Source organism: Phocoena sinus, chromosome 1 (assembly GCF_008692025.1).
Source record: "Phocoena sinus isolate mPhoSin1 chromosome 1, mPhoSin1.pri, whole genome shotgun sequence".
In the NCBI taxonomy this organism is placed as follows: Eukaryota; Metazoa; Chordata; class Mammalia; order Artiodactyla; family Phocoenidae; genus Phocoena; species Phocoena sinus.
This window is the reverse complement of record NC_045763.1, coordinates 82,612,098-82,637,615: the sequence shown is the minus strand read 5'-3', so window position 1 is coordinate 82,637,615 and position 25,518 is coordinate 82,612,098. Positions and strand designations below refer to the sequence as shown.

Genomic DNA, 25,518 nt, shown 5'->3' with positions numbered 1-25,518 from the left:
AGCCTGCGCTCTAGAGCCCGTGAGCCACAACTACTGAGCTCACCTGCCACAACCACTGAAGCCTGTGTGCCTAGAGCCTGTGCTCTGCAACAAGAGAAGCCACGACAATGAGAAGCCTGCTCACTGCAACAAAAAGTAACCCCTGCTTGCCGCAACTAGAGAAAGCCCGCACACAGCAACGAAGACCCAACACAGCCAAAAATAAAAACAAATAAATTTATTTTTAAAAAATGTTAGAAATGATATGGTGTATTGGCAGATAGAAGGGGTACCTTGTTCTAAAGTAAGAGACAAAGATGTTTTGAGGTGTGTAGAGAAGTAAATGAGGAACATAATATTAGACCACTTCTGCTTCATCAAGGTGAGGCCATTTGCTTGGGAATGTCTAAAGAACCAGATGGTGAGGCAAGCTGGGGAAAGACATGAAGATAGGAAGATAGGAGATTTGATTAGAGGTGAGGAACGTTGTCAAGCATTGTCTGCATCATAATCTGGTCTTTTTTATTTTATGGAGAAATTTGTCTGACCTAAATTTTGTTGTTGTTGTTTTATATACAATATAATACTCATTTTTATTGAAAATACATCAAGTATGGAATAAAATATATCCAGTATTAATAGTACTGACCTGAATTTTTTTTGTGTGGCTGTGCTGCGTGGCCTGTGGGATCTTAGTTCCCGAACCAGGGATTGAACCTGGGCCCTTGGCAGTGAGCACACAGAGTCCTAACCACTGGAATTCCAGCACCAGGGAATTCCCTGACCTGAATTTTTAAAACAACTTTCTTCATATGTAATTCACATACTATACAATTCACCCATTTAAAGTGTACAATTCAATGGCTTTTAGTGTATTCACAGGTATGTGCAACCATTGTCATAGTCAATTTTGAAACATTTTCATCACCTCAAAAAGAAACCTTGCGCCCTTTAGCCATTACTCCCTGTCCCTGCATCCTCCTCAGCACTGTGCAGTCATTAATCAACTTTCTGTCTATAGGTAATGCCTAGACATCTCATATAAATGGAGTCATTATATGTGGTATTTTGTGACTGGCTTCTTTTACTTAGCATAATGTTTTCAAGATTAATTTATGTTATAGACTGTATTAGTACTTCATTCCATTTTTAGCTGCAACCTATTTTTTTTTTATTAATTAATTTATTTTAGTTTTGGCTGTGTTGGGTCTTCGTTTCTGTGTGACGGCTTTCTCTAGTTGTGGCGAGCGGGGGCCACTCTTCATCGCGGTGCGCGGGCCTCTCACTGTCTGCGACCTATTTTTTTAAATGTAAATTTAATTGAAATTGCTTATGCCCGGACTTCCTGGTGGTCTAGTGGCTAAGACTCTGTGCTCCCAATGTAGGGGGCCTGGGTATGATCCCTGGTCAGGGAACTCGATTCTGCATGCTGCAGCCAAGAGATCACATGGTGCAAGTAAAAAGATCCCGCATGCTGCAACAAAGATCGCGCACACGCCAAAGAAGATCCTGTGCGCTGCAACTGAGACCCGGTGCAGCTAAGTGAATGAACGAATGAATAAATAAATAAATCTGCTGATGCCATTGAACTAAGCTCTTTTGGATTTTTTTTTGTGGTACGCGGGCCTCTCACTGTTGTGACCTCTCCCGTTGCGGAGCACAGGCTCCGGACGCACAGGCTCAGCGGCCATGGCTCACGGGCCCAGCCACTCCGCGGCATGTGGGATCTTCCCGGACTGGGGCACGAACCCGTGTCCCCTGCATTGGCAGGCGGACTCTCAACCACTGTGCCACCAGGGAAGCCCTCTTTTGGATATTTTTACTGAAAGATTTCTCTTCTATTTTACTCACTTGTTTTAGTTAAAATATAAATATTTACAATTAAATCTTCAAACTAATTATATCCTATATTACTCAAAAAAACAAGATTCCTATTTCAAGAGAATAGCCTACTTGTTAAACAGAAGGCTTCCTTGAATATCTTATTTCTTGGCATTGCTTTAACATACTAATCAAAATGCCATTTTAATAGCAGTGAAAAAGTAATGACATGATTTCAGTGCATTTGACTATGAGGTGTAAATCAATGATACATTTTTCTAACTTAATTAAATACTGTTCTCTCAGGCCTTTGGAGCATTAATATAATTTTCTGGTTCTACTATTTACTTATATTTTCCTAGTATACTGTCCTTGTACCTACTCACAGCACACTACAGCCATGTAAAAAGATGATTTTTCTCAATTATGTGTGTCCTCCATTCTCTCAAAAACAAAAACAAGTGCAGTAAGAAGTCTTTAATAATATACTATACTGCAACTTCCTGGCTTTATTTTAAGCATTATTAAATATTTTAATTTTATTTTGTGAGTTATAGCTGTGTAACAAGCCCCCATAAAACCTAGTGGCTTAGAAACAGTCATCTTAGTATGTCTGTAGATTCTTTGGGTCAGGAATTTGGACAGAGCCTTATGGAGAGGGCTTGTCTCTGCTTCATAATGCTTGTGAAGCTGAGAAGCTGGGAAGACCCTTCATCTAGGGCCTTGAATTATTTGATAATGTATCCACACTCATGTCTGGTGGTTGATGATGGGACCTCGGCAGGGCTGTTAGCCAGAATAACTACATATGGTCTTTGTGTGGGCTAGTTTAGGCTTCTCAACAGCATGGTGTCTGGGTTCCAAGACTGAGCCTCAGTAATGACTTCGTTAAATAAATTTTAAAAAACATCTTTATTGGAATATAATTGATTTACAATAGTGTGTTAGTTTCTGCTTTATAACAAAGTGAATCAGCTGTACCTATACATATATCCCCATATCTCCTCCCTCTTGCATCTCCCTCCCACTCCCCCATCCCACCCCTCTACGTGGTCACAAAGCACCGAGCTGATCTCCCTGTGCAATGTGGCTGCTTCCCACTAGCTATCTATTTTACATTTGGTAGTGTATATATGTCCATGCCACTCTCTCACTTCATCCCAGCTTACCCTTGCGCCTTTTCGTGGCCTCAAGTCCATTCTCTACGTCTGTGTCTTTATTTCTGTCCTGCCCCTAGGTTCTTCAGAGCCTTTTTTTTTAGATTCCATATATATGTATTAGCATACGGTATTTGTTTTTCTGTTTCTGACTTACTTCACTCTGTATGGCAGTCTTCCATGTCCTGGCTATTGTAAATAGAGCTGCAATGAACATTGTGGTACATGACTCTTTTTGAATTATGGTTTTCTTAGGGTATACACCCAGTAGTGAGATTGCTGGGTCATATGGTAGTTCTGTTTTTAGTTTTTAAGGAACCTCCATACTTTTCTCCATAGTGGCTGTATCAATTTACATTCCCACCAAGAGTGCAAGAGGGTTCCCTTTTCTCCACACCCTCTCCAGCATTTATTGTTTGTAGATTTTTTGATGATGGCCATTCTGACTGGTGTGAGTTGATACCTCATTGTAGTTTTGATTTGCATTTCTCTAATGATTAGTGATGTTGAGCATCCTTTCATATGTTTGTTGGCAATCTGTATATCTTCTTGGGAGAAATGTCTGTTTAAGTCTTCTGCCCATTTTTGGTTTGGGTTGTTTGTTTTTTTGTTATTGAGCTTCATGAGCTGCTTGTAAATTTTGGAGATTAATCCTTTGTCAGTTGCTTCATTTGCAAATATTTTCTCCCATTCTGAACGTTTTCTTTTTGTCTTGTTTATGGTTTCCTTTGCTGTGCAAAAGCTTTGAAGTTTCATTAAGTCCCATTAGTTTATTTTTGTTTTTATTTCCATTTCTCTAGGAGGGGGGGTCAAAGAGGATCTTGCTGTGATTTATGTCATAGAGGGTTCTGCCTATGTTTTTCTCTAAGAGTTTTATAGTGTTTGGCCTTACATTTAGGTCTTTAATCTATTTTGAGTTTATTTTTGTGTATGGTGTTAGGGAGTGTTCTAATTTCATTCCCTTACGTGTGGCTGTCCAGTTTTCCCAGCACCACTTATTGAAGAGGCTGTCTTTTCTCCATTGTATATTTTTGCCTCCTTTATTAAAAATAAGGTGACCATATGTGCGTGGGTTTATCTCTGCACTTTCTATTCTGTTCCATTGTTCTGTATTTCTCTTTTTGTGCCAGTACCATACTGTCTTGATTACTTGATTACCGTAGCTTTGTAGTATAGTCTGAAGTCCAGGAACCTGATTCCTCCAGCTCCATTTTTCTTTCTCAAGATTGCTTTGGCTACTCAGTGTCTTTTATGTTTCCATACAAATTACGAATTTTTTTTGTTCTAGTTCTGTGAAAAATGTTGGTGGTAGTTTGATAGGGATTGCATTGAATCTGTAGATTGCTTTGGGTAGTATAGTTATTTTCACAGTGTTGATTCTTCCAATCCAAGAACATGGTATATCTCTCTGTTTCTATCATCTTTAATATCTTTCATCAGTGTATTTATAGTTTTCTGCATACAGGTCTTTTGTCTCCTTAAGTAGGTTTATTCCTAGGTATTTTATTCTTTTTGTTGCAGTGGTAAATGGGAATGTTTCCTTAATTTCTCTTTTAGATTTTTCATCATTAGTGTATAGGAATGTCAGAGATTTCTGTGCATTAATTTTGTATCCTGTTATTTTACCAAATTAATTCATTAGCTCTAGTAGTTTTCTGGTAGCATATTTAGGATTCTCTATGTATAGTTTCATGTCATCTGCAAACAGTGACAGCTTTACTTCTTCTTTTCCAATTTGGATTCCTTTTATTTCTTTTTCTTCTCTGATTGCTGTGGCTAAAACTTCCAACACCATGTTGAATAATAGTGGTGAAAGTGGACAACCTTGTCTTGTTCCTGATCTTAGAGGAAACAGTTTCAGTTTTTCACCATTGAGAATGATGTTGGCTGTGGGTTTGTCATCTATGGCCTTTATTATGTTGAGGTAAGTTCCTTCTAGCCTACTTTCTGGAGGGTTTTTATCATAAATCGGTGTTGAATTTTGTCAAAAGCTTTTTCTGCATCTGTTGAGATGATCATATGTTTTTTTCTCCTTCAGTTTGTTAACAAGGTTTATCACATTGATTGATTTGCATATATTGAGGAATCCTTGCATTCCTGGGTTAAACCCCACTTGATCATGGTGTATGATCCTTTTAATGTGCTGTTGGATTCTGTTTGCTAGTATTTTGTTGAGGATTTTTGCATCTCTGTTCATCAGTGATATTGGCCTGTAGTTTTCTTTCTTTGTGACGTCGTTGTCTGGTTTTGGTATCAGAGTGAGGGTGGCCTCGTATAATGAGTTTGGAAGTGTTTCTCCCTCTGCTGTAGTTTGGAAGAGTTTGAGAAGGATAGGTGTTAGCTCTTCTCTCAATGTTTGATAGAATGTGGCTGTGAAGCCTTCTGGTCCTGGGCTTTTGTTTGTTGGAAGAATTTTAATCACAGTCTCAATTTAAGTGCTTGTGATTGGTCTGTTAATATTTTCTGTTTCTTCCTGGTTCAGTCTCAGAAGGTAGTGCTTTTCTAAGAATTTGTCCATTTCTTCCAGGTTGTCCATTTTATTGGCGTATAGTTGTTTGTAGTAATCTCTCATGATCCTTTGTATTTCTGCAGTGTCAGCTGTTACTTCTCCTTTTTCATTTCTAATTCTATTGATTTGAGTCTTCTCTCTTTTTTTATTGATGAGTCTGGCTAATGGTTTATCAATTTTGTTTATCTTCTCAAAGAACCAGCTTTTAGTTTTATTGATCTTTGCTGTTGTTTCCTTAATTTCTTCTTCATTTATTTCTGATCTGATCTTTATGATTTCTTTCCTTCTGCCAACTTTGGGTTTTTTTGGTTCTTCTTTCTCTAATTGCTTTAGGTGTAAGGTTAGGTTGCTTATTTGGGATGTTTCTTGTTTCTTGAGGTAGGATTGTATTGCTATAAATTTCCCTCTTAGAACTGCTTTTGCTGCATCCCATAGGTTTTGGGTCACTGTGTTTTCATTGTCATTTGTTTCTAGGTATTTTTTGATTTCCTCTTTGATTTCCTCAGTGATCTTTTGGTTATTTAGTAGTGTATTGTGTAGCCTCCATGTGTTTGTATTTTTTTACAAATTTTTTCCTGTAATTGATAACTAGTCTCAAAGTGTTGTGGTCGGAAAAGATACTTGATAAGATTTTAATTTTCTTAAATTTACCAAGGCTTGATTTGTGACCCAAGGTATGATCTGTCCTGGAGAATGTTCCATGAGCACTTGAGAAGAAGGTATATTCTGTTGTTTTTGGATGGAATGTCCTATAAATATCAGTTAAGTCCATCTTGTTTAATATATCATTTAAAGCTTGTGTTTTCCTTATTTATTTTCATTTTGGATGATCTGTCCATTGGTGACAGTGGGGTGTTAAAGTCCCCTGCTATGATTGTGTTACTGTCGATTTCCCCTTTTATGGCTGTTAGCATTTGCCTCATGTATTGAGGTGCTCCTATGTTGGGTGCATAAATATTTACAATTGTTATATCTTCCTCTTGGATTGATCCCTTTATCATTATGTAGTGTCTTTCTTTGTCTCTTGTAATAGTGTTTATTTTAAAGTTTGTTTTGTCTGATTCGAGGATTGGTATTCCAGCTTTCTTTTGATTTCCATTTGCATGGAATATGTTTTTCCATCCCCTCACTTTCAGTCTGTATGTGTCCCTAGGTCTGAAGTGGGTATCTTGTAGACAGCATATATACAGGTCTTGTTTTTGTATCCATTTAGCCAGTCTGTGTCTTTTGGTTGGAGCATTTAATCCATTTATATTTAAGGTAGTTATTGATATGTATGTTCCTATTACCATTTTCTTAATTGTTTTGGGTTCGTTATTGTAGGTCTTTTCCTTCTCTTGTGTTTCCTGCCTAGAGAAGTTCCTTTAGCATTTGTTGTAAAGCTGGTTTGGTGGTGCTGAATTCTCTTAGCTTTTTGCTTGTCTGTAAAGGTTTCAACTTCTCCATGGAATCTGAATGAGATCCTTGCTGGGTAGAGTAATCTTGCTTGTAGGTTTTTCCCTTTCATCACTTTAAATATGCCCTGCCACTCTCTTCTGGCTTGCAGAGCTTCTGCTGAAAGATCAGCTGTTAAGCTTATGGGGATTTCCTTGTGTATTATTTGTTATTTTACCCTTTCTGCTTTTAATATTTTTCTTTGTATTTAAGTTTTGATAGTTTGATTAGTATGTGTCTTGGTGTGTTTCTCCTTGGATTTATCCTGTATGGAACTCTCTGTGCTTCCTGGACTTGATTGACTATTTCCTTTCCCATATTAGGGAAGTTTTCAACTATAATCTCTTCAAATATTTTCTCAGTCCCTTTCTTTTTCTCCTCTTCTTCTGGGACCCCTATAATTTGAATGTTGGTACGTTGAATGTTGTCCCAGAGGTCTCTGAGATTGTCCTCAATTCTTTTCATTCTTTTTTCTTTATTCTGCTCTGTGGTAGTTATTTCCACTATTTAATCTTCCAGGTCACTTATCCCTTCTTCTGCCTCAGGTATCTGCTATTGATTTGTTCTAGAGAATTTTTAATTTCATTTATTTGTTGTTCATCATTGTTTGTTTGCTGTTTAGTTCTTCTGGGTCCTTGTTAAACGTTTCTTGTATTTTCTCCATTCTGTTTCCAAGATTTTGTATCATCTTTACTATCATTACTCTGAATTCTTTTTCAGGTAGACTGCCTGTTTCCTCTTCATTTGTTTGGTCTGGTCGGTTTTTACCTTGCTCCTTCATCTGCTGTGTATTTCTCTGTCTTCTCATTTTGCTTAACTTACTGTGTTTGGGGTCTCCTTTTCGCAGGTTTCAGGTTCGTAGTTCCTGTTGTTTCTGGTGTCTGCTTCCAGTGGCTAAGGTTGGTTCAGTGGGTTGTGTAGGCTTCCTGGTGTGGGGGAGACTGGTGCCTGTGTTCTGTTGGATGAAGCTGGATCTTGTCTTTCTGTTGGGCAGGACCGTGTCTGGTGGTGTGTTTTGGGGTGTCTGTGATCTTATTATGATTTTAGGCAGCCTTTCTGCTAATGGGTGAGGTTGTGTTCCTGTCTTGCTAGTTGTTTGGCATGGGGTGTCCAGCACTGGAGCTTGCTGCTCATTGAGTGGAGCTGGGTCTTAGTGTTGAGATGGAGATCTCGGGGAGATCTTTTGCCGTTTGATATTACATGGGGCTAGGAGGTCTCTGGTGGACCAGTGTCCTGAACTCGGCTTAGTTCTCCCACCTCAGGGGCTCAGGCCTGACACCCAGCCAGAGCACCAAGACCCTGTCAGCCACACGGCTCAGAAGAAGAGTGAGAAAAAGAAAGAAAGAAAGAAGAAATAAGTAAATAATATGTTATTAAAATGGAAAAAATTGTTAAAATTAAAAAGTAATTAAAAAAAGAGAGAAAGAAGAGAGCAACCATACCAAAAAACAAATCCACCAATGATAACAAGCACTAAAATCTGTACTAAAAAAACAGAAACAAAAAATGATAGTCAGAACCCTAGGACAAATGGCAAAAGCAAAGCTATACAGACAAAGCCTCAGAAAGAAGCATACACATAACACACTCACATAAAATGAAAAAGGAAAAAAATGTATATATATATTTTTAAAAAGGCAGAGAGCAACCAAATCAGTAAACAAATATACCAGTGATAATAAGCTCTAAATACTAAACTAAAATAAACATAAAACCAGAAACAAATTATATTCAGAAAGGAAACTGCAAGCCTACAGTTGCTTCCAAAGTCCACCGCCTTAATTTTTTGATGATTCATTGTCTATTCAGGTATTCCACAGATGCAGGGTACATCGAGTTGACTGTGGACATTTAGTCCACTGCTCTTGAGGTTGCTGGGAGAAATTTCCCTTTCTCTTCTTTGTTTGCTCAGCTCCTGTGGTTCAGCTTTGGATTTGGCCCCACCTCTGCGTGTAGGTTGCCTGATGGCATCTGTTCCCCGCCCAGACAGGACGGGGTTAAAGGAGCAGCTGATTAGGGGGCTCTGGCTCACTCAGGCCTGGGCGAGGTCGGTGGCAGAGGGCAGCGTGACGTTGCAACAGCCTGAGGCACACCGTGGATTCTCCTAGGGAAGTTGTCCCTGGATCATGGGACCCTGGCAGTGGCAGGCTGCACCTGCTCCCAGGAGGGGAGGTGTGGATAGTGACCTGTGCTTGCACACAGGCTTCCTGGTGGCTGCAGCAGACCAAGAAGCAGACGGTCTCATGCCCGTCTCTGGTGTCCACGCTGATATCCACGGCTCGCGCCCGTCTCTGGAGCTTGTTTTGGCAGTGCTCTGGATTCCCTCTCCTCGTGCACCCCGAGGTGCACCTCTTGCCTCTTAGGCAGGTCCAGAGTTTTTCCCGGACTCCCTCCTGGCTAGCTGTGGTGTGCTAACCTCATTCAGGCTGTCTTCACGCAGCCAACCCCAGTTCTCTCCCTGGGATCCGACCTCTGAAGCCTGAGCCTCAGCTCCCAGCCCCCACCTGCCCTGGTGGGTGAGCAGACAAGCCTCTCAGGCTGGTGAGTGCTGGTCCGCAGCGATCCTCTGTGCAGGAATCTCTCCACTTTGTCCTTTGCACCCCTCTTGCTGTGCTCTCCTCCGTGGCTCTGAAGCTTCCCCCTTGCCCACCCCCTGTCTCTGCCAGTGAAGGGGCTTCCTAGTGTGTGGAAACTTTTCCTTTTTCACAGCTCCCTCCCCGAGGTGCAGGTCCCATCCCTATTCTTTTGTCCCTGTTTTTCCTTTTTTCTTTTGCCTTACCCAGGTAGGTGGGGAGTTTCTTGACTTTTGGGAAGTCTGAGGTCTTCTGCCAGCGTTCAGTAGGTGTTCTATAGGAGTTGTTCCACATGTAGCTGTAGTTTTGATGTATTGTGGGGAGGAAGGTGATCTCCATGTCTTACTCCTCCGCCATCTTGAAGGCGTCCCCCAACTCAACTATTTAACAAAAAATTTTTGTTTTATTTTTTGGCCGTGCTGTGTGGCATGTAGGATCTCAGTTCACAGACCAGGGATCGAACCCGTGCCCCCTGCATTGGACACATGGAGTCTTATCCTCTGGCCCACCAGGGAAGTCCCTATTTGTAGACTTTTTGATGATGTATGTCGTCGTGGTTTTGCTTTGCATGTCTCTAATAATTAGCAATGCTGAGCATCTTTTCATGTGCCTGTTAGCCATATGTATGACTTCTTTGGAGAAATGTCTAATCAGATCTTCTGCTCATTTTTTGATTGGATTGGGTTTTTTTTTTTCAACTTTGAGTTGTATGAAGCTATTTGTGTATTTTGGATATTAACCTCTTGTCTTTCACATCATTTGCAAATACTTTCTCCCATTCCATAGGTGTTCTTTTTGTTTGGTCAGTGGTTTCCTTTGCTGTGCAAAAGCTTCTAAGTTTAATCAAGTTACATTTGTTTATTTTTGTTTTTATTTCTTTTGCCTTAGGAGAGTGCCACAAGAAAATACTGCTACGATTTATGTCAAAGAGTGTTTCTTCTAGGAGTTTTATGGTTTCAGGTCTTATATTTGAGTTTGTTTTTGTGTATGGTATGAAGGAATGTTCTAACCTCATTGTTTGACATGTGGCTGTCCAGTTTTCCCAGGATCACTGTTGAACAAACTGTCTTTTCTCCATAGTATATTCTTGCCTCCTTTGTCATAGTTTAATTGACCGTAGGTGCATGGGTTTATTTCTGGGCTCTCTATTCTATTCCATTGATCTATGTATCTGTTTTTGTGCCAGTACCATTCTGTTTTGATTACTGTACACATAGGTTTGTTCTTAAGTCATCAAGAGGATTCATGAAAAGTAGAGAGTAGTCTCTTTGACCTATTATACTCTTTTTGGTGACAATATGAATATATATGAAATATTCTTTTTATTTTTTAAGGAACTAAGAGGCAGTACATCTAAATGGTTAATAATGTAACAATATAAGGGCAATATGACACGTATACCATAGGGTTGGAGGTTAAATTAGGTGATATCATCAAGTATCTGAGTATAAGCACTCAGTAAATATTAACTGGTATTACTTTACTAATGAATATCAAAATATTCAGTACAGTTGTTCTCAGTATCTTCAGGGGATTGATTCCAGGACCCCTGTAGACCAAAATTCTGGGATACTCATTGGCGCAGTATTTGCATAAAACCTATGCACATCTCTGAATACTTTCAATCTTATATAGATTATTTATAATACTTAATAAAATGTAAATTCTGTGTACATAGTTGCCAGTGAGGGGCAAATTCAAGTTTTGCTGTTTGGAACTTTCTGGAATTTTTTTTCCCCTCAATATTTTCTATCCATGGTTTGTTGAATTGGTGGATGTGGGACCACCGTTTACAGAGGACTGACTATGTAGACAAAATGTACCATAGAAATGAAGGGAAAGGTGAGAACACGAAGTTACAAATGCCTTAAAGAATGAATACTGTTTGGAAACAGCATTTCTCAGAATATGTTTTGCAGATAATGGTGAAAAAAGGATTTACGGGCAGTTAAGTTTGGAAAGTACATTCCTCTACCTTCTATAGTTATGTCTCTGAGAAGTTCTATAATAAAAAAAAAATTCACCTAATCTATAGGACTTCAGCTTTTAGCAGTACGGTTCACTACATAGCTTAGAAAAACTCTTCCTATATAAAGCATCTAGAAATGCAAACATCTTTTTAAATGCAAAATTGTATTTCCAGGAAGGTAAGGGAAATAACCCAGGCAAAAACAGCCAGAAACTGGAAACCAGATGGCCTTCAAACCCACCCATGTATTGTATGAATTATTTATTTACTTTTTTGTATAATCTATAGAAAGGTGGAGTAGCTATATTAATTTCAGGCAAAGCAGACTTGAGAAGGAAAATGTTCAGACATTATGTATTGATAAAGGGGTCAAGTCTCCTAAAAGACATGGTTTATTAGGCAAAAACTGATAGAACTTCAAGGAGAAATAGATACATTCACTGTTATGGTTGGAGACTTCAGCACCTGTCTTTCAGTAATTTATAGATACAGCAGAGGCAGAAAATCAGTAAGGATATAGCTGAACGGTACCATCAGTCAAGTGTATTTAATGATGTTTATCTGACAACCACTGAATATACATTCTTTTCAGGCTCACATGTAACAGTCTTCAAGATGCACTATATTCTGGGTCATAAAACATACCTGAACATGTGCTCTTAGACCACAATGGAATTAAGTTAGAAATAAGACAAAGTTAGTTGGAAAATCTGAAAATATTTGGAGATTAAACAACACACTTTTAAATAACACATGGATCAAAAAAAAAGTCCAAAGAAAAATTTAAAATATTTTGAAATAAAGGAAAATGGAAAGCAGCAAAAGCAGTGCTTAGAGATTAGTTTAGAGCGTGGAATGTATATGTTAGAAAAGAAGAAAGATATAAAATGAGTTTCTAAGCTTCCAGCTTAGAGCACCAGAGAAAAAGAGCAATATAAGCCTTAAGCAAGTGGAAGAAAGGAATAAAAATTAGAGCATAAATAAATAAAACCAAAAACAGGAAGACAATAACAGAAAATCAACAAAACTAAAAGCTGGTTCTTTGAAAAGATTGATAAAATTGATAGACCTCTAGCCAGTCTAACAAAGACCAAAAGAGAGAAAGACACAGATTACTAATATAAGGAATGAAAGATGTAAATTTCTTTTTTTCATTTAATTATGATAAAATACACTGTTGACCCTTGAATAACACAGCAGTTAAGGGCATCGACCCTCCCACAGTTGAAAATCCATGTATGACTTTACAGCTGGAACTCTGTATTCATGGTTCTGCATCCTCGGATTCAAACAACCGCAGATCTTGTAGTACTGTAGTACATATTTATTGCAAAAAATCTGTATAAGCGGACCCATGCAGTTCAAATCCATGTTGTTCAAGGACCAACTGTACATAACAAAAAAGTTACCATTTTAAGCATTTTTAAAAAAATAAATTTATTTTATTTATTTATTTTTGGCTGCGTTGGGTCTTTGTTGCTGCATGCAGGCTTTCTCTCGTTGTGGTGAGCAGGGGCTACTCTTCGTTGTGGTGCATGGGCTTCTCTTGTTGTGGAGCACCAGCTTTAGGCGCGCGGACTTCAGTAGTAGTGGCACACGGGGTCAGTAGTTGTGGCTCACAGGCTCTAGAGCGCAGGCTCAGTAGTTATGGCGCATGGGCTTAGTTGCTCTGCAGCATGTGGGATCTCCCTGGACCAGGGTTCATACCTGTGACCCCTGCATTGGAAGGCGGATTCTTAACCACTGCGCCACCAGGGAAGTTCCACATTTTAAGCATTTTTAAGTGTACAGTTCAGTGGCATTAAGTACATTCACATTGTTGTATGACCGTCATCACTCCATCTCCAGAGTACCCATTAAACTCCCCACTCCCCACTTCCCTGGCAGCCAATCTACTTTCTGTCTCTATGAATTTGACTACTCTTGGTACCTCATGTAAGTGGAATCATAGAATATTTGTCATTTTGTGACCGGCTTATTTCACTTAAAATAATGCCTTAAGGGTTCATTCATGTAGCATATGTCAGAATTTTCTTCCTTTTTAAGGCCAAATAATACTCCATTACACGTAACAATGTGTATATAGTACTTTTTTTTTTTTGATTTTATTTATTTATTTATTTTTGGCTGTGTTGGGTCTTCATTGCTGCATGCGGGCTTTCTTAAGTTGCTGCGAGCTGGGGCTACTCTTCGTGGTGGTGTGCGGGCTTTAGTAGTTGTGGCACGCGGGCTCAGTAGTTGTGGCTCATGGGCTCTAGAGTGCAGGCTCAGTAGTGGCGCATGGGCTTAGTTGCTCTGTGGCATGTGGGATCTTCCTGGACCAGGGCTCGAACCCGTGTCACCTGCATTGGCAGGTGGATTCTTAACCACTGCGCCACCAGGGAAGTCCCTATAGTACATTTAAAAAATCCATTTATTCATTGATGAGCACTTGAGTTGCTTCTGCCATTTGGATGTTGTGAATAATGCTGCTACGAACTTGGATATACAAATATCCCTGCTTTTAATCCTTTTGTGTACATACCCAGAAGTGGAATTGCTGGGTTATATGGTAATCCTATGTTCAGTTTTTTGAGAAACCATCATATTTGTTTCCACAGCAGCTGTACTTTCTTACCACTTGACATTCCTATCAGCAATGCCAATACTTGTTATTTTACATTTTTATTTTTTTAATTTTAATTTTTATAGTAGCTGTCCTATTCTTTTTCAAATTCCTTTTCCATTTAGGTTAATACAGAGTATTGAGCAGAGTTCCCTGTGCTGTACAGTAAGTCCTTGTTGGTTATCTATTTTAAATATAGCAGTGTGTACATGAATAGATACATGTATATGTAATCATGTGTAAGTGAATCACTCTGCTGTACAACTGAAACTAACACGACATTGTTAATCAGCTATACTCCAGTATAAAATAAAAAAACAGCTATCCTAATGTGTGTGAAGTGGTATCTTATTGTGGCTTTGGTTTGCATTCCCTAATTAGTGATGTTGAGCATCTTTTCATATGCCTGTTATGCTTATTGGCCATTTGTGTATCTTTGGAGAAATGTCCTTTGCCCATTTTTCATGGGATTGTTTGAGTTGTTGATTTTAGGAGTTCCTTATCTATTCTGAATATATGTAAATATATACATATATATGTGTATATATAGATATATATATCTATATATACACATATACATATATGTATATATTTGGCATGGCCAAAAAAAAAAAGCGTTAATACTAGTTGTTTTGAAAAGTCCTAAAAAAATATGCTAAATTGTTGAATCAGCCTTGATTTTTTTTTTTTTTTCTTTTTTTTTTTGGCCACACCACACGGCATGTGAGATCTTAGTTCTCCGACCAGGGATCGAACCCATGCCCGCTGAATTGGCAGCACGGAGTCTTAACCACTGGACCGCCAGGGAAGTCCCAGCCTTGATACTATAAAACAAAGTAACTGCAAAATGATAGAAAAAAAAAAAAAAAGAGTCTAGTTATCTGAAGTGTATCAATTTTTTCTTTGTTTCATAAAATCAACTGAAGTTAGTGTGTTTGAAGGCATTTTTGGAAAGTGAGGTTTGTTACATAGTAAAATCCTGACCAACTTACTGGAACCTCCAGCCTTCAGGAATCAGACTGAATCAAGCTGTCTCAAGAATAAAGGTCATGGTGATAGAAATGGGATTATTTTGCAGCTCCTAATTCTCTAAGATGGTCCTCAACCTTCTGTAATCTGGTTTCTGCTTCCTTCACTGTGGAAGGGATTAATTGAGGTCATTAGTGACTACATCTCTTGCCAACTTTTGGTCTAATACACTCTTGTTTTTTTTCTTTTTTTTAACCATTGAATTGTACACTTTATTTTGTTGTTGTTGTTTTAACATTTATTTATTTATTTATTTTGGGTGGCACCGGGTCTTAGTTGAGGCATTGCAGGATCTTTGTTGCAGCATGCAGGCTCGTAGTTGCAGCACACACGTTTCTTAGTTGCAGCACGCTGACTCTTAATTGTGGCATGCTACCTCTCAGTTGGGGTATGCATGCGGGATCTAGTTCCCCGACCAGGGATCAAACCCGGGTCCCCTGCATTGGGAGTGTGGTGTCTTACCCACTGGACCACCGGGGAAATCACGGGTCTTATTCACTCTTGACAGTGGTTAAGAGCAGAGAATCTCAAACCAGACTGTCTACGTTCCACTCTTAATAGCTTTCTAATATAAAAGTTGTGTTACCTCTCTGGGTCATCATTTAAAAAGTGTCATCACTTTTACAATGGGGAAAGTAGTGATACCTGCTTTAGAGTATTTTAGATTTTGGATCTAAAATTGGAATCTTTAAAAACAGTCCTTTTGGGGAGTTAAGAGCATCTTTATAAGTTCTAATAAAATATAAAGTGATAAAGGAACCATGATTGTTTCTCATGGGAGATCCTATTCAAATATTATAGTAATATCTAAGGCTTTTACTAAACTTATTTAATTTATTTTATTAGTATTTTATTTTTTAAGAGCAGTTTTTGGTTCACAGCAAAATTGAGTGGAAAGCACAGAGATTTCCCATCTACCCCTTATCCCTACACATGCAGACCCATCCCCATTATCAGCATTCACTACCAGGGTGGTACCTGTGTTACAATTGATGATACTATGTTGACACATTATAATCATCCAGTCCATAGTTTATATTATAGTTCACGCTTGATGGTTTACATTCTGTGGGCTTGGACAAATGTATAATGACATGTATCTACCATTTTTGTATCATTCAGAGCATTTTCACTACCCTAAAAATCCTCTGTGTTCTGCTTGTTTGTCCCTTCCCTCGCCCAAATCCTGATCTTTTTACTGTCTCCATAATTTTGCCTTTTCCAGAATGTCATATAGTTGGAATTATACATTATGTAGATTTTTCAGATTGACTAAGCTCTTTTAAAATTGAGATATAATTCACATACCATAAAATTCACTCGTTTCAAGTGTACAGTTCAGTGGCATTTAGTATATTCACAGGTTCATATAACTGTCACTGCAGTCCAATCCCAGAGCATTTTCATCACTCTAGGAAGAAACTCTGTACCCATTAGCAGTCATTCCCCATCCCCCCTCCTACAGTCCCTCCAAGCCACCCAACTACTTTCTGTCTCTGGATTTGCCTATTCTGGACATTTTATGTAAATGGAATCATACGATGTATGGCCTTTTGTGTCTGATTACTAAGCCTTTTTAATGATGGTTTTAATCTTTCCAAAGTATGTTCATGTTTAAAAATAAATGCATAACACCTCTATGAGGTAGACAGGAACTTTGTGACAACCTTTGTGACATAATTGCGTTGTCAGATTTATTGTGTCCTCATGACCTCAGTTTACCATAGGATGAGGGAAAGAGGTTTAGAGGTGGCAGGTTAGAGATTTGGAAAAGTAGAGTTAAAGGAAAAATAGGACATGATGATATATGAAAAATAACTCATCCTGTGGGATTTCTAGAACCATGAGAATTAAACTTTATTAAAGTGCAACTGCAATTAAATACTCCAGTTATATTTAAGAATTTTAAATTGTAAAGATGGGTTGTTGAGCCTTCAGTAGTTATAGACTGAATCTCATTTCATCAAGGTTGAAAGGATGTCAGGATTGTGCTCCGGGTTATAAAAATTTTTTAAATGGAAGCCTGTTGCTACAGTGTGCAGAAAGGGTGTGATAACTTTATTTTTAAAAACAAATTAAAGCAAATAATAGGTGTCTTTTGCTTAGCTACAGTTAGCTTGAGTAGAGAACTTTTATATAATGGAAATGTAAAGCATTAATTCTTTCTTTAAAAATTTTTTTCCGTATTTATTTCCATATACTTCAATTTTAAGATTGAAGTATAGTTGATTTATAGTGTTTATGGTGTATAAATCAAAGTGATCCTTTGATTCTTTTTTTTTCAGATTCTTTTCCCTTATAGATTATTACAATATACTGAATATCGTTCCCTGTGCTATATATACAGTAGGTCCTTGTTGTAAGCATTAATTTTTTTTTTTTTTAGCATTAATTTTTGAAAGTTGTGAGTATATTTGAAATTTGTCATCAGTGTTAGTAAAGGGTAACATTTTTCTGTAAATTTTATGTGTTAGGTTTTCTGTTTTACAATATAGTGTGCTTGTGGGATGCAAATTAGTGCCATCTTCACAATTGAATTTGTAGTTGTAACTGAGTAGAGAAAATCAATAGGATAACAAACTACAACAGGCTGTCTTGTTGTCTGCCATGGCTCTTACCATTTCCTGGTACAAAGGAAGTTCTGGCTAAATTATTTTGTTACTATCTGGCCTTTTGCCTTAATAAACTGTGCTGCTGGTCTATTCATTGGCGAGGACTTTTTTTTTTGGCCTGGAAGCCTAAATGATCGTCCCCATACTTCTTTTCCTTGGTTCACCTACTTCATCCTGCTTGTCTTTCTTGGGGGTTCTTCCCTCAACAGTAAGAGCTCCCTGATCCCTTCTATAATGCCATTCCAAGGAAAGTAAGTTCTAAAATGAAAAAGTTACTGAAAATGAAAAGAAAATGAGAGGTATCTTTAAGTTAATGAAACTCTTGCCCCTATTCACTTGTAATCAAATCTTTGTCTCAGAAGTTCAGCCTCACATTGAGTGGCATAACTATGACCTTAGAATTCCTTTTCCCTACATTGAATTTTTCTGCTTCTGGGTGAGGTGGAGGAATTGGGGACATGTATGTGTTGATGAAGTGAGAAGGAAAGACTTGGACAACCCATGAGGAGAGAGTAGTATCTGCTAAGATAGTCTAGGTGGCATTTTTATTTGTGTATATAAGTTGGTGTTTAATTTTTATGTGTATAAGTTGCTGTATGTAACCAAGGTTAGCTGAGAATATGTCTATCTAGAAAACAACTTTATAGTGCTTTAGTCATTTTCTGTTGCATAAAATTTAAGATCTTCTCAAAGCACGTAAAAGCACTTCATAGGGGCTTCCCTGGTGGCGCAGTGGTTGAGAGTCCGCCTGACGATGCAGGGGACGCGAGTTCGTGCCCGGGTCTGAGAAGATCCCACATGCCGCGGAGCTACTGGCCCCGTGAGTCATGGCCGCTGAGCCTGCGCGTCCGGAGCCTGTGCTCCGCAACGGGAGAGGCCACAACAGAGAAAGACCCGCGTACAGCAGAAAAAAAAAAAAAGCACTTCATAGTTTTTGTCTAAGAACTTCACAATCAAGAAGCTCTTTTTCTTTTTCTGACTTATCTTCACTCTGGGGTGAAGTGAGAGTAGCATCGACATACATACACTACCAAATATAAAATAGTTAGCTAGTGGGAAGCAGCCACATAGCACAGGGAGATCAGCTTGGTGCTTTTTGACGACCTAGAGGGGTGGGATAGGGAGGCTCAAGAGGGAGGGGATATGGGGTTTATGTATGCATATGGCTGATTCACTTTGTTGTACAACAGAAACTAACACAGTATTGTGAAGCAGCTGTACTCCTATAAAGATCTGTTAAAAAAAAAAAAAAGCTCTTTTTGTGATAGTTTCAAAAAAGTATAATCCCTTAAAAAAACTACTGTACCTTATTTTGTAAACTCAAATTAAGAATGTTTAGTTTTATATAGATATTCAAATATGGTTATTGTTCACATTGTTTTTCATTACTGAAGTGATAATGCCTGTTTGAATATTACTTATGTATATTTTGTGTTTCAAATGAATTCGCTGTAGGCATATCTGCTTAGGACTTTGGCATGATTTATGAAGAATATATAGATGTTTGTATAGTTCATTGAATCTTAGAGATGGGAGGGATTTGAAAGGCTTTTTTAGTCCTGGTTGCCCATCTAAAACAGAATCTCATCTTCAACCAACTCTTGACTTTTGACTCATTAATTTTTTTAAACATTCTTTTTCATATTCTTTTCCATTATGGTTTATCACAGGATATTAAATATAGTTCCCTGTGCTATACAGTAAGACCTTGTTGTTTATCCATTCTATATATACCAGTTTGCATCTGCTAATCCCAAACTCCCACTCTACTTCACCCCTCCCCTAACCCTGTCCCTCTTGGCAACCACCAGTCTATTCTCTATGTTCTTGAGTCTGTTTCATAGATATGTTCATTTGTGTCATATTTTAGATTCCACATATAAGTGATGTCATATGGTATTTGTTATTCTCTTTCTGACTTCACTTAATATGATAATCTGTAGCTGCATCCATGTTGCTGCAAATGGCATTATTTCATTCTTTTTATGGCTGAGTAGTATTCCATTGTATATATGTACCACATCTTCTTTATGCATTCATCTGTCGGGACATTTAGGTTTCCATGTTGACTCTTATAATGAATTTTTAAAAAAAATTTTTATTGGAGTATGGTTGCTTTACAATGTTGTGTTATGGATTCTTAATTGTAGCCATTGGTAGGAAATGTCTACTCTTTCTAGGCATCCCATTCTATTTCTGACTAGTTCTAGCTATTTGAAAATTGTACCTGAAACTCTCTTACTCTGTTAAATCAATCATTTATCATAATTTTGTTCTTCTAGAGCTAAATCCTCTTCAATAAAAATACTCTTTAGTGGTTTGAAGATACATCATGAGTCTCATTTCATCTTATTTATACTAAGCCCAGATTTTGTTGAATTGTTGGTCATATAGGATTTCCCTGTCCTCATCACCTAATGGACATGTTTTAGTTCCTCGGCTTGCAAATGTTTTTGACTGTAACCCAAATAAAGAATATATTTCATATCCCAACTCAACATACATGTAGTATGTAGTTTTAATACATATATGCAACTGAGACAGAAATTTTATAAGACAACATACCTTTACATTGACACTTTCTGCTCTTTTTCATTTTTTAAAAACGGTGGTGTTACCTATTAAATTGATTTTATCACTCCCTGATGGATTTTAGCCTGTAGTTTGGAAAACATTGTTCTAATTTGTTCATGTTGCAGAACTGAAATAAGGAGTTTCCAAAAGCTGTATGTTAGGACAGTCATTGCTAAAACAGGTTTTACCTTTATTAACTCAAAGAAAATATTCTGATGGTGGTTATAAAGTAAAACTAACCAGGATTATCAAATTCTTGGTAATGCATACAATACAATTGACGTATGCAACTATTATTTTTATCCTTAGGTGGCGACAGACAAGGTTGCAGAAAAGTTGAGTTCTACTCTCTCATGGGTGAAGAACACAGTGTCACATACAGTCAGTCAGATGGCCAGTCAGGTGGCAAGTCCATCTGCTTCATTACACACTACATCCTCATCTACCACACTGTCAACGCCAGCCCTTTCACCATCTTCCCCGTCACAGTTGAGTCCAGACGACTTAGAACTCCTGGCTAAACTGGAGGAACAAAATAGGTAAGTGAGGTTGCTTGGGTTTTCTTTCTTTTAATTATCATACAGAGTCAACCATTCATATATGTATATATGCCATAATCAAAATTTTAAATATTTGTTCAAATTAAGAATGTTTAGGGGAGTTCCCTGGTGGCCTAGTGGTTAGGATTCTGGGCTTTCACTGCTGTGGCCCGGGTTCTAGTCCTGGTCAGGGAATGAGGTGCCGCAAGCTGTGTGGCGTGGCCAAAGAAAAAAGAAGAATGTTTAGTTTTTGGCTCCTTGTTTATCAAAGCTACTTAACAAAAGTATTCAAGTCTTTTTTGGAGGAGTTGGTCTTAAAACTAAAGTTGGACTAAAATTTTCTTCTGCCTTGGATAGCTGTAGAGATTTGTTTTCTTAATATAGCAAATTATCTAAATTTTTCCTGAATTTTAGAAAAGGTTTTTAAGGCAAATAAAACTACCATTTTTGTTTTTTAAACTCTCTAAATAGTCCCCTTTGGTTAAGCTGTAGAATTATTTAATTTAGGATGGATATCTGATTTGTGATTTAGAGTGGGAAATCTCTTCATAAATTTATTCATGGAAGGCAAAGTATTCTTTTCTTTTAATGGTGTGATATAGAATACTTGTTTACTCTGTTATTAATGTGTACTGTGGACCCTGGGTACCCCTTCACTAATATTACTATCAGAATTTCTCTAGGGCATCAGCTATTAAAGAGTTATTGGAAGAGCGTCCTTTTACGTTCAGTCAAGATATATACCACCACTGGCTTTAAGGGTAATAAGAGAGATAATTTCTAACAGCTCTTTTGATATATAATGTACATAATAAAGTACACATACTTAAGGTATACAATTTGATAAGTTTTGACATATGTATATACCTGTGAAATTATCAACCAAATCAAGAAAATGAACATATCTGTTATCTGCCTTTCTATCCCCAGATAGCCGTTGATTTGCCTTTTGTCACTGTAGATTAGTTTGCATTTTCTACAGTTTTATAGAAATAGAATCATACAGTATGTACTCTTTTTTAATGGGTTATTTCACTAGCATAATTTTTATATTGTAGCACATATGAATACTTCATTCCTTTTTTTTGCTTAGTAGTATTCCATTGTATGGATATATCACAGTTTACCTACTCACCTGTTGTGAAATGCTATAAACATTTGTGTACAAACCTTTGTATAGATTTATGCTCTCATTTCTCCTGGGAATGGAATGGCTGGTTTATATGGTAGGTGTACATTTAATTGTCGAACTGTTTTCCAGAGGGCCTATAGTTTTCCACATTCTCATCATCAATGTATGAACATTTCAGTTCTTCTACATCCTTACCAATGCTTGGTACAGTCTTTTAATTTTAGCCATTCTAATAGGTATTTGTATCTTGTGGTTTTAATTTTCATTTCCCTAATGGTGTTGAGCATCTTTTTATGTGCTTATTTGCCATTGATATGTCATCTTTGATTAAATGTCTGTCTGAAATTTTTGCCCATTAAAAAAAATTAGGTTGTTTGCTTTCTTATTATTGTGTTTTAAGAGTTCTTTATATATTTCAGTTGCAAGTCCTTTATCCATATATATGTTTTTCAAATATTTTTTTGCAGTCTGTGGCTTATTCTCTTAGCATTATCTTTTGAAGAGCAAAAGTTTTAAATTGTAATGAAGTCCAATTTGAAGTTGTTCTTTTATGGACTTTGCTTTTGATGGCTCAAGGTCACACAGGTAGACTCCTGTGTTAGAGAAGGTTTATATTTTTAAGTTTCAGATTTACTGTCGTACATTTGAGTTAATTTATTTGTATGAAACAGAGCATAGATCAAAGTTCAGTTTTTGAATATGCATGTTTAATTGTTTTTGTATTTGTTGAAAAGACTGTCCTTTCTCCACTTAATTACTTTTGCACTTTTGTCAAAAGTCAGTTGTCTGTATACGTTATGTGCTTATTTCTGGATTCTTTTCCACTGATCTATTTGTCTACTTTAATGTTAGTATGACACTGTCTTGATTATTGTAGCTTTCTAATAAGTCTTGAAATCAGATAGTATTAATCCTCCATCTTTGTTCTTTTGACTATTTTTGCTGTTTATCATACCCTTGTGAATTTTACATGAAGTAATTTGTACAAAAATGCTTACTGAGATTTTAATCAGAATGCTGTTGAATTCCTAACAGTATTGCCTTCCACCCATGAACACAATATATTTCTCATTTACTTATTCCTTGTGCATGCTATTGTTTTTGTAAATTTAATTTTTGATTGTTCATTGCTACCATATAGAAATACAATCATTTTTCTTTTGTCATTCGTGTATCCTGCTGCCTTGATAAATTCATTTGTTCTGGTAGGTTTTGTTGTTTCTTTAGATTCCATTAGATTTTCTACATAGATGAGCATGTGGTCTGTGAATAAAAGCATGTTTGTGTCTTCCTTTATAATATGGATGCCTTTTATATCTTTTTCTTGCCTTATTGCAATTGACTAGTACCTCCAGTACAAATTTGAGTGTAAGCGATGAACAGATAGCCTTGTTTTCCTGATCTTAACGGGAAAGCATTAAATATGAAGTTAATTGTAGGTTTCTGTAGATGACTTTTATCAAATTGAAGAAGTTCCTTTTTATTTCTCATTTGCTGAGAGTTTATAAGAAACAGAAGTTGGATTTTGTCAAATGCTTTTCCTGAATCTTTTGAAATGATTACATCGTTTTCCTCTTTTAGTTTATTTTAATATGGCAAATTACATTGATTTTTAAATGTTAAACCAACTTTGCGTTCCTAGGATAAACCCCACTTAGTCATTATATACTGTCTTTATAAAGTATTGTTTACTGTCTTTATAAAATATTGTTGGATATGATGTGTTAAAATTTTGTTTGGAATTTTTGCATCTATTTTCAGGAGGGAAATTGGTCTGTAGTTGTCTTCCGATGTCTTTGACCTTTATCTGTAATGTCTTGTGTCCTTGTAATGTCTTTGTGATCTTTCCTCTTTTGTAATATAAGTGTTTAGTGCTGTACGTTTCTCCTAAAGCTCTGCTTTAGCAACATCCCTTTAAATTTTATGGTCCTGAGTGTGGTCTGTTTTGATAAATATTTTATGTGCACTTGAGAAGATTGTGTATTTAGCTGTTGTTTGGTGGCGTATTCTATAAATGTTAATTGATTCAAATTGATTGATAGTGTTGTTCAAGTCTACTGTATCTTTGCTGGTTTTATGTTTACTTGTTGTATCAGATATTGATCTCAGATGTTGAGAGAAGAGTATTGAAACCTCCAACTATAATTGTGGATTTATTTCTGTTTAAATTTTATCAGTCTTTGTTTCATGTAACTTGAAGTTTTATTATTGTGTATATAAACGTTCAGAATTGTTATGTCCTGTTGTAAAATGCACTCATTATCCCTAGTAATATTGTTTGCTTAGAAATCTACTTTATCTCATCTAGTCACTGTAGCTTTCTTTTGAATAATGTTAAAATTTTATATATTTTTCCATCCTTTTATTCTATTTTTTTCTTTATCTTTAAAGTTTGTCAGTTAGCATATAGTGGCTCTTGCTTTTTAAAGTACAATCTGACAATCTTTGCCTTTTAATTACAGTAATTAGATCACTTTTTAAAAAAATTATGACAAAATTTTATTTCTTGCTCACGTTAACGTTCATCCCAAACTGCAGGCTGAGTACATTTTTGCTGCACACTTCATTTCTGGAACAGTGACCAGCCCTTATGCAGGATAAACCAGACTCATGGCAAATAGTGGAAATATATCTTAAAACATCTGCTAGAGAGTGATACACATAACTTCAACTCACATTTTATTGGCCAAAGCAGATCACATACTCACACTCCTTATAGAGTGAAGTGAGGATTAAAATCTTCTTGCTGGATCTTAGAAAATACATACTTATTATTATTTCAGCACCTTCTCCAGTATTTTTATTGTATTGTTATTGTGCTCTTAATTATTCACATACCATAAAATCCATCCCTTTAAAGTGTACAATTTAGTGGTATTTTTAGTACACTCACAGAGTTGTGCAAACATTACCACTATTCAATTTCAGAACGTTTTTATGACTCCCAAAAGAAACTTTGTACCCATTAGTCTCCCCTTTCCTCCCTCCTTCCAGCTGCTGGTAACCACTAATCTAATTTCTGTCTCCATGGATTTGCCTATTCTGGACATTTCATTGGTAGTCTTTTGTGACTAGCTTCTTTTACTTAACATAGTATTTTCTAGGTTTTGAGGAAAATAGATCATTTACATTTAATGTAATTCTTGATATGGTTATGTTTATATTTGTCATCTTGTTTTACTGTTCTTTATCTTTTAATTTTTTGGCCTTTTGACTGAATGAAATGTTCTTTATGATTCTGTTTTATCTTTTGTTGATTTATTGGCTATAACTGTTTATTTTTATTTTTTTAACATCTTTATTGGGGTATAATTGCTTTACAATGGTGTGTTAGTTTCTGCTTTATAACAAAGTGAATCAGTTATACATATACATATGTTCCCATATCTCTTCCCTCTTGCGGTTGCTTTATGGTTCATAGTATATATCCTTAACTAACTTAGCATGGTATGCCTTCAAGAGATCTCATACCATTTCACACGTAGTGTAAGAACTTAGAATAGTACATTTCCATTTCTCCTCTCCAATCCTTTGTGCTAGTTTTATCATGCATTTTGCTTTTGTATATGTTATAAACCCCATACT

General features: G+C 36.8%; 1 protein-coding gene across 4 annotated transcripts in view; it reads left to right on the top strand.

Moving 5' to 3' along the window:
• EVI5 (ecotropic viral integration site 5) overlaps nt 1-25,518 on the top strand; it is a 211,682-nt gene that overhangs the window by 33,159 nt on the left and 153,005 nt on the right. For all 4 annotated transcript variants that reach the window (XM_032652186.1, XM_032652180.1, XM_032652169.1 and 1 more), the window contains exon 2: nt 20,572-20,801. In XM_032652186.1, coding sequence (XP_032508077.1) covers nt 20,653-20,801 — 149 coding nt within the window. In that variant the 5' untranslated portion in view covers nt 20,572-20,652. The remainder of the gene's footprint in view (nt 1-20,571; nt 20,802-25,518) is intronic.